Consider the following 17,512-nt stretch of genomic DNA (forward strand, 5'->3'; position numbering starts at 1 on the left):
TAATTCAGTCACTTGCATCTTTTATACAGAACATAATTATTAGCTGGGCAGAATTCCCAAACACACATTTCTTTATTTGACAAATCTGAGAAAAGGATGTTATTGTTGAAGCTGTATCAGAGATATAAACACAGATATAAATTTTTATTTGGCCTTGTTAGAAATGCAATCCCATGAGTAACTTAAATGCTTGTAATTTCAAATCAGTTCTTCCCTGGTTTCTTATTATTCTTTTGTTGCTTTTCAACCTATAGGATGGAGCTGTCCTTGAACTTGGTTTATTTGATCATTCAAGTGCAACCATCAAGTTGTCTTTAATATTTAAATACTGAGGCTTCCTAGTATTATTTGCAAATAACACCACATAAACGTTTGGGCTTTGGTTTCTTTGAAATGTAGTGTTGGTTGCTTTATGAATAAAAGCATAATTTCAATTCAGGAGACTTTTTGCCTGGAGCCTGTAAGACAGATGCATCTGATTAACTTTGGCGAAACTGGACTGGCCTGTTATTGTAATGTAGATGTTTTCAGGGTTGGGAGGATATTTTTAAAAGGCATGCTACAGGATTTTTTTTTAAGAGACAGAGAGATCAGTTTTGCCACAGAAACTGCGTCTCAGACTGCTTCATTTTTTTGCTCACTTTTTTTTTTCTAGTGGAACTTCTCCATTAGCCTGTCTGAATGCAATGCTTCACACTAACACTCGAATAGGGGATGGAACATTCTTCAAAATCCCTGGAAAGTCAGGCCTGTATGCTCTCAAAGTAAGTTGGACTGTTCTGCATATTATGTCTGTCATTTCTATGTATCATGAGTTTGGTTTTTTTTTTCGAGATGTGCAGGTAAACAAAATTAGATTAGGGTAAAGGGTAGATGAATGACCCCTATGTCTCTTAAATGTTTTCAGATGTTTTAAAAATGATTTCATATTAAGAATAAACAATGACATGTTTCTTTAAGGAAAGAAAGCATATCTGTGGTTTCACTCTAACATATGGTATTGGGAAATAGTTGTGGCTTCCTTAAAATTCTTGATCCTTAAAAATTTACATGGATGAGGGCCAGGGATCATCAGCCAAGAGTTTAAGATGATCAGTTGCCACAAACTGTCTGATTTAATGACCATCAGTTGATACACAGCTTCACACCTGATGCCTTCCTCTATTTCATAAAAATAAGAAATTTCCCCATTCTCCCTAAAAACTTGCTGATTTAAATCAGTTATTTGATTTTTAAAACAAACAGTGATGTCAAGGAAATTTTACTAGTCGTGCCTAGTTGTTATATGAGAAGAATTGTGAAATACAACTAAAAGCTTCAGGTAGCTGAGTCTTAATTATTTTAGTGCAGGTCCCATTTTCATTGAGAATGGCAACTGCCATGTAAGATGCAAATTCCCAGAGGACAAAAGCTGATGATGGTCTACAAATGGTTAGGAATCTCGGAACAAGGAAAATCAGTGTATTGTTGCTTGTAAATTAAAAAGAAGTCACTGCTTTAATAAGTGATGGATCCCATTTAAAGGTCATTAATCTCCTTTGAGAAGATTTTGTTTTTAGTGCTAAAAGTTATGCCTGGCAAAGAAGCAAAGATTCTTTCTCAGCAATTAAACATCAGGCTCTTGTCACTGTGTGTGTCAAAAAATAACACAGGTTAACCAGAAGAACTTGTATTATTTTAGTTGCTTTTTATAGCAACTTAGATGTGCCATTTAGTGATTAAAATTCTGAGTTGTTAAGCCATTTCCTAACATAAATAAGAATATAAAATTAAAAAAAAATGGAAACATCATATGTCAAAAAGAAACTTAGTTGTTGCCTAGATTTTAAAAGGTTATCTAAAAACTCAGCTGTGGCAGTGTGCCTTTTTTCAGGGTTTTTTTTTTAAGGTGTGATTTTACATTAAAAAATAAATCAGTATTACAATTTCAAATTGCAAGTAAATGTGATAATGCTTTAGAATTCTGAAAGTATTTTGACTGTGCTCGGTTGCTAATCTGCATAAATCATCTTTTATAAATTATACAGAAAGGGGGGTCGGCATGCCCAGCTGACGGAACGCTGGGTCTAGGCTGCGAGTCTGAACTGGACGGCACAGAAATGGCGGAGACCAGCGCCCGTGGAGAAGGGAATGGAGGTCAGTGTGATGGATTTCAAGATACAAACCCTATTCTCTTAAACATTATGCAGAACTTTAATAATTCACTAATTCAGTTTGCTACCATTGTAGATACAATTTTCTAAGTTTTTACCACCTACTTACATTTATCATCAACCAACCTTGATTCAAAAGGTTAGTACCTAAGAAAAGTATACAGTTTTTTGCTTTTTGTTTTATTTTGTTTCTAACTGTATGAATTCTGCTGGATAATCTCAGTATATTTCTCTTGGAAGGTGAGAGAGTTACCAGGGAGTGTGCAGTGGTTTCATTCTCAGGTGAAGCTTGAGAATGCTCGAGTTTTGTGTCTGGCTGTGCTAATGTTTCCTGTGATCACAATAGTTTTATAATAACTTTGTTCCTAGGCTTGCCAACAGTAAACTAAGCTTAGCGTTAACATTCCTCACATTGAAACAAGGGCCAAATGAATTAGATTTTTGTGAAATGCTTTTGAAAAGTAAGTAAGCAACCCTTCCTGAATTCTAAGGGGACATTTTCCGCCTCTGAATTCTATCCATGTTAATTCATTTTTATCTTCCTCTAGATAGTTGCGTTATGACTCTGTTGGGGTATGTAATTTCTGTATTGCAATTTTGGCAAAGTTTTGTTCCACAAAAACTGCTGTACATCTTCTCCCCCCACCCCCACTCTACTCACTGGTCCCACAAGTGGACCCAGATCATGACTTGGGAGGAAGATTGTGTCATTAAAGTCTCTGTCATTGCACTCATAGGAATCAGTAAATTATCTTTAAACAAACAAACCTTACAGGATCCTTGCAGAAATATCATATTTCCCTAATAGCCCAAAGCCATTCGTTTTATTAATGGCCATAGGAATCCCTCCGCATCCCAACCAGACACTCCTGTGCTTTAACTGGTGTGCTTTCTGATGGAGGCCCTGGGGCTGTTTCTGCTTCAGCGCCTATCTGATCTGCAGCACAGATTGTCTTAGTAAAATGTCTGAAGTCGCCCTGTAGACTTTTTTAAAACTAACTTTCATTGAATTTGATGTCCTTAATCCTATACCTTTTGAAAACGTAACCCTCCACCATTGTTGTAATTGTACTGTGAGCTTTGGCAGGTCGTTGTGGTTAGAGAACAAAGCAGAGGTCCACAGCAATTCCCGGTGTTCTGGAAGGACTGATAAGTGGGGTGAGCTCTATTCGTTCAGCAGAGCAAAGGGGGGTCTTACTGGGTCATTCCTGTAGTCGTAGTGCCTGCTTGTGTGAGCACCTGTGTGCTTTCTCTCTCAACACATGTATTGAGCTTTGACGTTGTGCCAAGTACTGTTCTCGACTTTGCAATCAGGCAGTGAGAACCCAGAACAAAAAAGAGACCCTTCGTGGATATGCTGTTGGTAAAAAGACAGACAATAATCAAGCAAATACGTAAAATGTGTAGCTTATTCCATGCTGACCAGTGATATGGGGAAAAATAAATGAGGAAATAAGAGTGGGAGAGAGGGGTACATTTGAGTAAGGACCCCAAGGGGTGTGAGGAAGAAGGTGTTTAATGGGGGAGAGTTTTAGGTAGAAGCAGCAGCAAGTACAAAGGTCTTGAGGCAGGAGAGTGCCTGGAATGTTCCAGAGACATCAAGAGGCTAGTGTAGTGGGGGGCCAGAGTGAGCAAGGGGAGAATGTGGTAAGATACGGAGTAAGAGAGTTACAGGGCCAGGTTATATAGTGCCTTGATGTTGGCTTCTGTTTTGAAAGAGCTGTGAAACCATTGTAGGTTTTTCAGGTAAAGAGATAATACTCTCACTTAGGATCACCAAGTATAATATGTATAGTGAAGATGTATAGATATTGATCTTCCTTTATCAGTATCTACCTATATATGTATGTATATATAAATATCAATGTACATCTATAGATATGTATGTCTGTATATACATATATAAAGATATATATGAACAAGGAAAAGTAGGGAGACTGGTGAGAAAGCTGTTGCCATAATCTAGAGAAGAGGCAACAGTGGTTTGAATAAGAGGAATGGCAGTGGGTGTGATGATAAGTGACTGGGTTCTGTGCACGTACAAATGGGGGGCCAACAGGAGCTGCTGGAATTAGCGCAATTGTGGCATAAAGAAGAGCCAGAGATTCTTCCAAAGTTTGAGTGGGAGCACATGGGAGAGAACATTGTCTTTAATGGAGATGGCAGATCTGCAAGAGAATCGGTTTGGGGCAAAAGGTTGTTCATCAGGAGCTTATTGGACTTCTCTGTCTTAAATTCATGGCAAAAGCCTTGCTGGAGATACACATTTGAAAGTGGTTAGTTTATAGATGGTATTCAAAGGCAAGAAAATGTATGCGATCACCAAGAAACTGAAGGCAAATAGGAAAGAGAAGAGACCTGAAGACTAAGCTCAGGGATTCTCGAATTTTAAGAACTTGGAGGGATTATAGGAACCTGCAAACGAGACTGATAAGGTCAGTTTTTGTTGAAAGGTGAAATCGCAAGCCTGAATGGAGTGGTTTTGAGAGAATGGGGAACAATGAGTGACTCTAAGTGCAGACAGTCCTTTCAGGGTTTTTGAGGTAAAAGAAAGGAGTGAAATGGGAAAAATTACTTGAAGGGAAAGTGGAACCAAGAGAAAGTTTTATTTGAATACAAGAGGTAAATATTCAAATAATTGTACACTGGGGAGTGAGTGGGAAAATCAGTGGAGGAGGAGAATTTGCTAATGAGGAGGGTATCCTATTGCCCTCCTCATTTGTGCTTAATTGGGTGAGAGGGAGTGGGGCCTTGTAAGCAGATGGGAAGGCTGGCAGTACTCAGTAGTTTGGAGAGTGCTCTAAGGACGCAGTAGGAAAAGTCAGGGTGTTTGGCTACAGATAAAGTGAGTACATGTGGGAGAGCGGCTTATAGAAGTGGGCTTCTTATTGCTTTGTTTTTCTCAGTGAACTAGGGCACATGTTCACCTGCCGAGGAGACAGAGAAGAGAGTTTTGTAGATTTAAGGAGAAGATACAAAATGCTTGTCTAGAGTCTGACATCATTGCGGACATTCATAAGGTTGCTGATCCTGAATTTAATATGAGACCAGTCAGAATGGTTGTACATTTTTCTCCAGTCAACTTCACGACCACTGTACAAGCACAGAAAGACGTACAGAGCTGGATTCGACTGGAGCAGAGATTTTTGCCGGGTGCCAATGATGAAAAGAGTGACGGGTGAGGGATTTGAGGGTGCATGAAACAGGAATTAAGCTCAGTCTCCATGGAGTTGAAGTTGGTTGTGGAGGTGGGTGGAAGACACAGTGTGTGAGAGATGGTGTGAAAGAGGAGTCCCCTTGGGGTGGAAGGACTGTTTGATTTTGTGTTCTGGAGAAAATGCATTAGAGGGTTAGGGGATGTGAGAGTGGGATGCATTCACCTGAGTTTAGGGCAACGTGATGGAACACATATCTAAAATGGGAGGAAAGGAGACTAGGTGTGAGGCTGTCAGGAGTTGTTAGGCCGTGCGTGCTCTCACTTTCAGGGTGGCCTGGCTGAGGGGCCATCAGTGGCTGAAAGGGAGGGCCCTCCATTTCCCCACCTTGTGTCATGGGGTAGAACAGGGTCTGCTGGGAGGAAACATTGTCTTTTCTTATTTGCATGAAGATGCTGTCCTGAAGGAAGATGCTTCCTAGAAGGAAGTCCTGCCATAAAATAGTACAGAATCATCTGTGTGGGTATTGAAACAGGCAATTAGGGTAGAACTAGCATTGGAAGGGTCACATTTAGGAGCTAAAGTCTGCATACAATGCAGGGAGTAATTCAGCTGTTAGTTGGTAGAGAAGTGCAGTGGGGAGGAGCACTTGGTACTGTAGTCTGATGACATGACAAACAGTGCTGGAGGCATCTCAGGAGTAGGGAGGGAGAGTAGATGCGACCTCTCTCCGGTCCAGCCCAGTGGTACAAGATATGTGGAAGCGGGAAGGGCTGTTACCTGAGAGGGCAGGAGGGGAAGAAGTGTCCATAGGAGAAAGCTAGGTTTTATAGATCAAGATGCGAAGGGAGTGCTCAGGAAGAGGATGGAGGTTATATGAGATTTTGCTAATGACTAATCCTAAATTTCAGAGGGAATGGTGGGAGGGTTTTAGTGCCTGGGAATGGTTGGGGAGGGGCGGAGAGCATTCAGCCAATAAGTAAACCAAAACAGAGATAAGCAAATTCCCCGAATTGGAAATGCGGATAGGTACTTCGCCAAATGACATCCCCACATATCTCCAGCTAATGTGACCAAAACTAGATTTTTTTCCTGGCCTCTCCTTTGAAATTGCATTAAAGAAATGCTTTGGAGAATCAATGAAAGAGTAGTAAATAGCTCATTTCCTTGAGTATTCCTTGATTTGCCCATTTTTACATCTTGTTGCAAACCACACTTGCTTCTTCTAGGACAGGTTTATTTTCTCTATTTGAAAATAGGATACACTTTTATGTACAGTTCATTAACGTAGTTTTAGGATTCATTTTCAAACCTGGATATTGAAAGTATATTGAGTGCATATAATGCCCCATCTTCCTAAACTCTTTACATGCCTATCATTTAGTCCTCACAACATCCCTGTCAATAGTCAGTCTAGGCTCTGTTGTTTTATATTTCTACTGGTGAGGAAACAAACTTAGCTTGAATGTCTCATCCGGGTGGCAAGCCCTGGTGGATGGATGTGTGTGGCAAGTCTGCTGGAACATAGTCAGCCAGGAATCCTAGATGCAGTTTACCTTTACATTTGCCTAGATCTGTTCTGATTCTAAACTTGAGAATCTGACAAAGAAGAACCCTTGGCTTATCTCAATGAAGAAGAAGGATACCACATGGTTTCTTACAAATCGATAATAAATTCCGTGAAACTGAACTGGTTTAGGTGATTTCCTTGCTTACTCAGTTTCTTATATTTAAACCAGAAGTGAGAATGTATATCATACCCACACTTCTTACAGCTATACAAATATACTTTGAAAATATTCTCAAAGAGAGATGGTGGGCATGTGTGGGGATGTGTGGGGATGTGTGGACACAGGAGAAAGGGAAGAACAAGAGGAGGAGGGGGAGATGATGGTCATCACCATCTGTTTTTTTATCTTCATCCCCTCCTCCTCTTTCATTCCCCCTTTGGCTTGAAATATTGGGAGGTATTCAGGTGAATACTAATAACTATCAATTTGTAGGATACCCTCGTGGCAATCCCAAGCATAAACCTTTGCTACCATGGAGTTATTTCAAATTAACAGAGATGGATTGACATTTACTAGACCGTTAGAGGGGGTAAACAGAAAACTTTGTGAAAAGAAAGCTTTTTACGAAAACCAATACCAAGAAAAATATCTTAGCAGCTTCATTCTATGAGTAAGACTTAAGTTGTTAAGTAGAGTTAAGATAAAAATAGTAACGCCTTAATCCTCTTCTTGCAACCAACTGGCTGGAGAAACAGATTCTTTTTAAGTGGGAATTGCTTTGCCAAGATATTTTGTTTTATGGTTTTGTTTAAAAATTTTACAACGTGGGAAAAGTGGTATATTATTGATTATAGGATTTACAAGACACCAAACTATAGTTATGTGTGTGTTTCTTTGACTCCTAAACAGTTTCTCAAGTTAATAGGAATTAGACTTATGGACTCAAGAAAGTAAACTCTTCAAATTTTATAAGCTTAGCTCTAGAAATTGAAGAGTGATTTAGGTGAATCACTTGATATATCTTTGTTGACAACCCATGACCATTTATGCCAATATAAGTATAGATCTGTGTCACCCAAAGAAAATATTTTGAATTTTATGAGCTATTTTAGTGGGAGATTTATGGGTCTGTTTGTGTCTGACTTGTTTTCTGAGTGCAATACATTGGTGTATCATAAGTTTGCTCACACATATTAAGTTGACTCACAGCACATTGCTGGCTGCAGAACTCATGCATATTTTACACAAAACGATGCCATCAGTAGAGAGTCTTCATCTTCTACACCTTCTATTTATAAAATGATAGTAACAAGAGAATGAGCTTCTCCTTTTGTGGCCCTAATAGAGTTCATGTTTAAAATCAAGAGCAACCATTCTATTTAATTATTTTTAAATGAGGAAATTTGAGAATGCCCAATTTTCATCCACAGAGATCAAAAAAGGTTCTGCATGTTATTAACCCTAATGGCTTTCAGGGAGGAAGCAGCAATCTAGCAAGGGAATTAGTATTTTAAGTCTCTATTTAGGGAGAAAAATTAGAGAGAACATGTATCCTATGTTTTAGTCCTTAGATCCCAGGGTACATAATGATTCCAACAGCCGAAGAATTTTATATGGTCCTTTTTCATTATTCTTCATGGCCAGTTTTATAAGGGGGTTCTGATTGTATGATTCTTGGCAGGGTTGTGTTAACTTAATGAAACATTATGCAGCTCACTCTTTGTTTTCATTGCCTCTGAGGCCACACTTTGAGGGGTCTTTTTTCAAAAGTGAAAAGTGCTTTAAGATGGCCTGAAGTGTGTGGATTGGATCTCTGTTGAGACATCAATTACATACAGATGAGGAGCTTCCTGGAGGAAGTGAGATGTGTACTAATGAAGGATTAGGTGCCCTCAGGGAATAGCACTGCCACATTTATCAGTGGCATTTTTATCCAGAGTAGGGGAAAGGAAAATGAGAGGACTGTGCAGTTGTGAAGGGAGTGTTTTGACTAACTTTCAGGGATGTCGCCAGTGTGCTTGGTGTGTTGTTGCTTGTGGTGGTATGGGTCCTGTTTGGCTGGAGGCGTTTCAGCATCTTGTCTGTGATGCTCCACATGTGACTTCACGTAGGATGGCCTATGCATCTTCATCTCGTGTTCACGATCAATTTCTACCTGACAGCTGCTCCTAGCAGTATTGTAGATGAGGGAGGGGAATTCTTCCAGGTCCCCTGGCTTTTTAGGTTAAGCTAATTTGTCTTTTCCCCGACATCTGCATTTTCTTTAACAGCTTTGTTCACTCTTGGAGACACCTGTTCCGCATTGGTGGCCTAGAGAAACTTAAGTCTGTGAAAATGATGTTATTTTAGTTACACATGAAAGAAAATACAGAGGAAAGAGAATACTGTTCACAGTCAGAAGTGACCATTGGCAAGATATAAAACTTCCTCTTCCCACTCTTTCTCATTTTCTTTTCTTTCATCCCAGCCCACAGCGTTCACAGGTCATGAGAAGTGTGGGGGACTTCAGAAATTCCTGTAGGCCTGTGTCCTCTCTCACGCCAGCATGGTACTTAAACCAGCCAACTCATTAGACATTATTCTAGCAGTAAATGTCCAGGGGGATAGGAATCTCACAGTCCCTTTATATTGATTTGTCTTTCTGTGTTTTCAATAACTTTTATTATTTTCTTGAGAAATATATTTTACATTTTTATAAAATTTGTGGGGGTCAGCTTCATAGTAAAAAAAATGTGTCCTTATACTGAAATCATTTGTGCTTTTAGGTAAATGAATTTTCTTTCTTTTTTTCCCCTGATGGTGGAGAACAGCTGGGTGTCTAGATCCCACCCCCTTTATTTCAGCTTCTTCGTTTGACTTAGCTAACCCAGCTCTTTCAAACATGAACTATGGATACTATTTTTCACTTCTTTTACCCATCAGGGACCTCTTTTTCTTACAGATTTCCATCGGAACTGTGAACTTTGTTCTTGTATAAATGGATTTATATGAGAGTCATGGAAGAAAAAAGAGTTTTATTTTTAAGTGCAGATAAATTAACCCATTTAACTGTACTTTCCCCCTCATTTTCTGTGCTATGAGAGAAATATTTCATAATACAGAGATAAGGATTATAAAGAGACTATGATCTCATAATAAAAACAAAACCCCCTCTCAAATAAAATCAAAATTAAAGGTATTCCCACAAGTACTCATATTAACTAGCCAAATTTGTGTTTGATCTATGTAGTTTGTGATTGGTGTATAGGAACAGAGCACCCATAGTCTTTTTTAAAAAGTAATTTGAAAATTGATGCCAGATTATCCATTCTCTCTTTATTTTTCTTCCTGAAATAACAGTACATAACCATTTCTCAGTTAGCTTCCTGAACACCTTATCTAACTGTACGCTGGGTTACCTTTCCTATGTTCAAGTATAAGGTAATAGATAGCAATGTCCATGAGTGAAGCTCTTACTCTTGACCCATAGCACCCTTTTAGTGATATCTTTCCTCCCCACTCTTTTTCTGCTTTTCATTTTCTAGGTGGAGTGCTGTCTTTCTGTGTAGGTGTTTCAGGACCCTGATGCACTGTAGAGCATCACAGGTGTTGTGCAGTGCAAAGAAATAGCTTCTAATGTGTTTCCTCACATAGGCAGCTTATTGTGTTATTACTGGCCATCATTCTGAGAGAGGAATCTCTACTGCTTCTGAGGTGAGGTGGCTGAAGGCTAGTAACTATAGGATATGCTTTTTCTATTAACTGTTTTTATTTCTGGTTTATATTTCTCTTTTCTTGTCTCAGTTTACAGCGATATTTTGATGGATATCCATAAATATTATTGTAACTAAATTGCTCTGGTGACAAGTTAAGTGTTTGCATTCATTAGCTTGGGTTAATGAAGCAGGCTATAAAATACAATAAACTTTTGAGTTATAATAGACATATTTTATTCATACATTGTTTCATACTAATTATCAAGTATCAATACTTGTAGCCCTGGCTGGTGTAGCTCAGTGGATTGAGCACAGGCCTGCGAACCAGAGGATCGAGGTTCGATTTCCAGTCAGGACACATGCCTGGGTTGCAGGCTGGTTCCCTGCAGGCCAACTCCCAGCAGGGGACGCACAAAAGGCAACCATACATTGATGGTTCTCTCCTTCTCTCCTTCCCCTCTAAAGATACATAAATAAATAAAATCTTAAAAAAAAACACAAAAAAACCTAAAAAAAAAAGTATCAATACTTGTAATGTCCAGATGCTCTCTCCCTTGAAAGTGCCTTAGGGAGGAATTATTATTTTCATTACCTTATTGCTATTATTGCTCTATTTAATTGCTGGCCTGTCTTGGTATCTCATACCCCTTGAATGTTTTCTTTTAATGCAACAAAGGAAACTGTTTAAAACCAGACACCACCTTGGAGTAGGACTGCTTTGGGAGAGGGCACTCTTCCTTAGTCTGAATCAAAAGAGGATTAAGGAATTATTTTTTTTTCTCTGAAAGAAATGGAGTCCAGGAAAGATTTGGTTTGGATCAGATGGATTTTTCCTGGTATTTGTCATCAAAGGGTTTTTTTTGGGGGGGGCATCTATTTTGCTGCTGTATATTTTCGGTATATTTGATGTACACAATTTCAAATGTAGGTTATGTATATATGACAATCCAAACAAGCTATTTTGATTATTTGCTATGTAGGGGTACTTCTGAATTACCTGCTTATAGATCTTTCAAAACAAATTATAGTTTTCATGGTAGGCTTTCATAGGCTTAGTTTTTCTCAGGTAAAATTGATAGTTCTGTACTGTTGTTCTCTGAAACATCTATTTGAAAAAATTATGGTCTCAGCATTAGGTCTTGGGTCTTTTTCACTGTGTTTCTCCCTGCATTTTATACAGGGCTTGTCATGAAGGTGCTCAATAAAAGTTTTACAACTGAATGAATAATAAAAAAAAATAAGCTCCTTCTCATACCCAGTTCACTTTCAAAGTGTGATTGAATTCTAACATTGTGACACACAGTGTCTAATACCCTGTGTGGTGTTTGACTGAAATTCTCTATTTATAAAAACTGTGTTAAGTCAGGATCATGTTAAGTCACGAATCACTGTTTTGATTTGAGAACGTCTAGTTTGCGCTTTCAGAAATTGCAAGGGGGTAGTTGGAGGGGGAACTGATAGAAATTAAACTGAGGAGAGGATGCTCCCCTCCCCGCCTTGGTTAGACCTTTGAATGCCAGTTAGCGAGAGAGCCTGTTACTTACCACGCAGTTTAGTGAGCCGTAGTGCAGCGAGTACCTTTGTTGCAGCGACTATGTTATCCAGATCCTGGTCTCTTTCATGGTTCTGTCCCCACAAACCTCTTGCCATTTCCAGTAAGCAGCATGATGTCTAATTTTGACTCTAAATTATATTTTTATTTCACTATGCAAAACCTCTAAACTGTGACTGTCTTCTTAATTGAGGCAGTAAAGACAGCAGGAGGAAGTATATGTACATTTCGTTGCAGGCCATATGACTTCCCGAGGACTTGAATAAAGGTCAAAGTCCTCCTGCACACCTGTTAGCGGATTAGTAATTAGATTGGGGGGAATATTACCCATACCTTCTCTCTAGCACTCAGCTTTAAAAATGCGTGCTCTAACCTAAGTTCTTCGTTTCAATCACATTTTCAAGTTGAATGCTGAGTGAAAAAAGAGGAGAGTGACCACTTGGAGACTGTGAGAAAAGAGTCTGAAGTTCAGCCTTGCTGGGTAGAACACAGTCATCAGTTTCTCCAGCCTTTAGGCCTGTCCCGTGATGACTGCAGTTCTCCACCTCACTTTGCTCCCAAGTCTTCTAAATAGAATATTTTGGAGGAGGGCTTTGGGAGTCTGAGTGTGCGTGAGAACAGAGGTAGATGAGCAGCAACTACTGAGAATCCCATTAACGGTGTGAATTTAAAAGCAGCGAATTAACTTTTAACTCTGTTTTCGGCTTGTCTGGTTTGGGCAGACAAGCAATATGTAGAGAGAAATAATATTTCTGTGCCTTGAAATTTGTTTCCTCGTTTTCAGTTTTTCCACCTGAGACAGAGCAGGCAGCCTTGTGGGGTTTCGAGGTGTTCGTTTTGTGAAGGTGCCAGTTCACAGTTAGAAAAAAGCTCCCATTCTGTTCCCAATGCCAAGATCACTTTCTAAGCTGCAAGGCAGTGTTTGATATTTATTGGATAAAACATCTGTCCTGATTCTTCAGTTTCCTGGCTCCTGTTGGAACATTGCATACAAGAGATTTCCCCTGGCCCTTTCTTTAACATTAAATTCCTTTGGCTTGTATTTCAGAGGCCAAACTCAGTCCCTTAAATAAAATATTCAGGCAACCATTTAAAATAAATCTTCTATTATTTATGTATCATACCTGTTATTAAGAAAGCTACAAGAGTCAGTAAAAGTGGAAACCGTGTGTTTTCTGCAGAACGTAGAACTGCACAAACCTGTGTAATCCAACACTTCGTGATTTTTGCTTTCGCCGCCCTCACGTGCTTGGCGAAAGAAGAAATGGTGTGACACATACGCCCGTGTTAAGAGTGTGTTGTCAGGACAGACACACACACGCACAAGCAGGCACGCCGTTGGGCGTCTAGGGATTCATTACATTGAGTCCCACCATGTGTTTCTTTTTTTTCTTCCAAGTATTTTTAAGTTTTTATTTTTACTGTTCTTTCCCCATTATCTTTTGGTTCCCCTACTCCCTGTTGCAGGCACCCCGCTGTTGTCCATGTCCATAAGCCCCTGAGTGTTTCCAACCCAAAGGAACACTCATATATTTTATTTTCTACTGTATTTGTGTTCTTTATGATTCTATAATTATTTTATCAGAAATCACTAATTAGGGAAAATGGCCTGACCCAGAAAAATAGGATGACATTTCAGAAGGGATTGGGGAGAAAAATGACTGTGTAGTAATGGAATTCTCCTAATGGAAGGGAGGGAGAGAGGGGTCTTAGGTGGAGGGTAAGATAGCAAAATAGAGTTGCTTCCAAGGAAGATGAATCATCTGGAGAAGAAAAACAACTTGAGTGTATTTCTTGACAGTATTTCAGTTTTACTGCCCTTTTCTCTGAAGTTCTGGACTCTAAATTGAACAAAATGTTTGTTTGGGAACCATAGTATGTAAATATATGTGAATCGCATTAACACTGTGAATTTAATAGTGGATTTAAACCAAATTGTACAGTGTATGTAGTGATGCTAAAGTAGATGTCATACCAGCATTCGCCTAAGTCAGAGGGAAGTGGAGTAAGTTGTAAGTTAGGTACCTGTTGTCCTTAGGAAGGACCGCTGACTGTGTTCTTCAGGAAGGACTGTGTAGTGTAGCAGTCAGAAAACATGAAGGACATGAGGCTTTAATTGCACTCATTGATTAAGCACATGTTGGTTTTTGGTCCTGCTGTTTTGGAGTTTACCTTTGAAACATTTATGAATAATGTTTCCTTAGAACTGGTAAGTTTGTTTATATGTCCAGTAGGCAGAAGCATTCTCCCATTTTCCATAAAGTCCCTAAAATCCATGTACTGTATTTGGGTATCCTTTTTTTTTTTAAAGATTTCATTTATTTATTTTTAGAGAGAAAGGGGAAGGGAAGGAAAAAGAGAGAGAGAGCAACATCAATCTGTGGTTGCCTCTCATTCATCCGCTACTGGGGACCTGGCCTGCAACCCAGGCGTGTGCCCTAATTGGGAATCGAACCAGCGACCCTTTGGTTCACAGGGCGGTGCTCAATCCACTGAACCACACCAACCAGGGCTGGGTATCTTTTTTAATTAACCAGTGAGTTTCCATTCTTCTAGACAAAAATACTGCTGTAAGAATGTAAAAGTGACAACACATATTTGCTAATGCACACTTTCCTCTGGTCCAGGCTTGTGTCACGTTCATTTGGGTCTGGCTGTCCAGATCACATGTTCAGCTGCCCGCTTCCCCTCACTCGTACCCTCTGCTCTGTCACACTGCATGGAGGGAACGTTGAAACGGCTGCCTATGTAATCAGCATAAAAATAAACGAATCTTTGTATTATAAACTGATTATTATTTCTAGTATTTCTTGATACGTAAGCTTTGTCAAAGTGTTACTAATTACTCTAGTGATCATTTCAAGAAGAGAAGCCTAGGAGCCATGGTTTGTGCAAGCAGTGTTACAAACTGTTTCTTAACCAGAACATCAAGGAAAAATGTCATATTGTATCAAAGAAAAAAGTCACCTGATCTTTACTTCAGGGACTTCTCTCACTATATCCATGGGCAGACCCTTTTGCTACTTCAACCGAAGCATTGCTGGGCCAATCCCTCCAATGAGCAGTTCTCAGTTTTTTCCTACCAGGGGCCAGATGAGTTGTTCCCCCTGCCCTTGTTAGCTTCCTGTGTCAGTACTGCCAAATGATGCAAGTAAACTAGACTTCTTTAGGCATTAAATTTTCTGCATCAGTTCTTGGTTTTGAGGCCTGGTATTTTAACTGGAAAACTCTGGGCCTGGCCTTCTATCCTGGCTCTGGTGTGTCATTGGCTGTGTGACCATGGGGAAGTTATTGAGCCTTCCCGAACTCTTGCTTTCTCTCTCCACTGTGGTCCTCATACCTTTCCCTGTTGCAAGGAAGCTGGGAGGGGGAAATGAGATCACATAGGCTCTGTACCTGGCAATAATAACTAATACTTATTTTCTCTTCCAGAACTTGTTCATTTTGGTTGGCTTCCTGATTTTTTCCTGTATTAAAACAAAACTTGATTAATCCTTTCCCCCCAGCATTATCTTTCGTGAGCCACATTTTCATCTCTGGGCAGTATGTGCTTGAATCTGTCAATGGGAGCTTCAGTGTTCTCAACCCTGTGCACTTCCATATTTGACTAGAATCATTTTTACTTCATATATTTTTTAATACTCAGGTTGGAATCCTCTCAAATTACTGTTTCTTGAGAAAATTTCTTGGATGAGTGTTAACACTGTTGCCCTTCACATTTTGAGTTTTTGCAATATGCTCTCAAGTTAATTTCTTCCATCTGACTTCCTCTTGCCTCCTGCCTTTGACATATGCCTCCATTCTGCCACCAACCCCAGCGCTCCCTCACTCTGACTCCCCAAACAACGCCTTCTCCCCTTGTGTGCACAGAAAAGGGTCTGCATCTGGGCTCCTCCCCAAGTCACTCCTCTGTAAAACGTGGTATCTCGGGTGGAATATTTGAGGAGGACTGAAAGACGTGTTCTTGTTCCACCACTGGTTCGTAGAGCAAGAGGTGAATATGGGCCCTTGGTCATCCATGTCCACAAGGCATTGGTTCTTCTAAAAAGCAGTCTTTTCTAAGAAGATGTCTTCTGTAGAGGAGGCAACAGGAAAGCTTGACTCCGGTATAAATGGCCAATTGTAGTGTAATCTGCAGAGGACTTGATTTTAAAAAAATTCTCTTATTGACAGCCAGCATCTTGGAGGTCATTTTTCCTTCTCCATGCTGTCTGACTAGGCCCATAGGAGAGGATGAATGTGCCCTAGTAGGCCATGGACTCTGTAGAAGAGGGAAGAGAAGAATTGTAATAGTTTCAAGACTGATAGATTTAAAACAATTTCATTAGTTAAGATAGTTTCTTCGCAATAATAGGCATTGCCCAGTCTCCATATTCAGGTTTGCAAAGTCTCTACTGACTCCCACCTCTTGAGGCAGATATTGTGCTTTTTTATGTCCATACAATAGCTCTATGACATAGGAATTATCATCAATTAGTGGGTAAGGAAATGGAGACTTAGGTTAAATGTGACTGTGGCTACACAGTTATTTAATGATCCCTTCTTTCAAATTTAGGTACTCCTATTTTGCTGCGCTATTTTGCTTTATTTTAGGTATCCATTTCCAACTGGAGGAAAGCTTCGAGTTAATTACAGTGGATATAAAAAAAGGAATTCAAATTAGTTATGTCATTATCTCTCTCTGTTTCTAGTTTGTGCAAAGCAGGTAACTGACGAAGCATCTTCCACTCGAGATTCGAGCCTTACTAACACAGCAGTGCAAAGCAAGTTAGTGTCTTCCTTTCAGCAACACACCAAAAAGGCTCTGAAGCAGGTAAGACAGCTGGCATTTGTTCTCTGTCCTTTGGCTCCACCTACTTAAGGTAATGAGTATTGTGCAGATAAATTAAAATAAATAAGAACACAACAGTCAGAAGGCAAAAGAAATGCCCTGAATCCAACCTCTTCAATAATATTCAGTGCAGGAATTTTACTCTATGGTAAAACCAGGAGGGGCTTGTTTGACAACATTGATGTTAAAATAGAAGAGGAGAAGTGTGCTTGGAAACATATAAAAACTCGCATTAAGATTTCTGTGTGTGTGTTTTATAGTAAACATATTGGGTTCATAAATGAGTTGCATGTTTTGAAAACACTGTCTCTATTTATGGTCTCATGTTTATCTGATGGCTGATGTAAAAAATAAACAGATAATTTCCTTCTTATTACCAAGATACATTAAGTTGCAAATAAGAAAAATAGTAATTGTGGCTTACTTACATCTAGAATAATATCCATCTTCATGGAGTATTGTTTGGTGCTGAATGGAGGTTACCTTTGCAGTATCATCCTGATACCACATAAGCAGTCTTGACCTGTGTGTCCTTGTCCAGAGATAGTGGTGAGAGGTGATAGTCTGGGCTCTGACCTACCCTGGGTTCAGTTTTCGCCACTCACTGCAAGACTC

General features: G+C 39.5%; 1 protein-coding gene across 2 annotated transcripts in view; it reads left to right on the forward strand.

Annotated features, from left to right (window-relative positions):
* The window catches only part of ASXL3 (ASXL transcriptional regulator 3), a 172,897-nt gene that overhangs the window by 69,302 nt on the left and 86,083 nt on the right, over positions 1–17,512 (forward strand). For both annotated transcript variants that reach the window (XM_037032620.1, XM_037032627.1), the window contains 3 exons: positions 656–764; positions 2,028–2,136; positions 16,758–16,879. In XM_037032620.1, coding sequence (XP_036888515.1) covers positions 656–764; positions 2,028–2,136; positions 16,758–16,879 — 340 coding nt within the window. The remainder of the gene's footprint in view (positions 1–655; positions 765–2,027; positions 2,137–16,757; positions 16,880–17,512) is intronic.

The sequence above is a fragment of the Sturnira hondurensis genome, unplaced genomic scaffold (assembly GCF_014824575.4).
Source record: "Sturnira hondurensis isolate 20B ecotype Veracruz unplaced genomic scaffold, ASM1482457v3 Scaffold0001872, whole genome shotgun sequence".
NCBI classification, from domain to species: Eukaryota; Metazoa; Chordata; class Mammalia; order Chiroptera; family Phyllostomidae; genus Sturnira; species Sturnira hondurensis.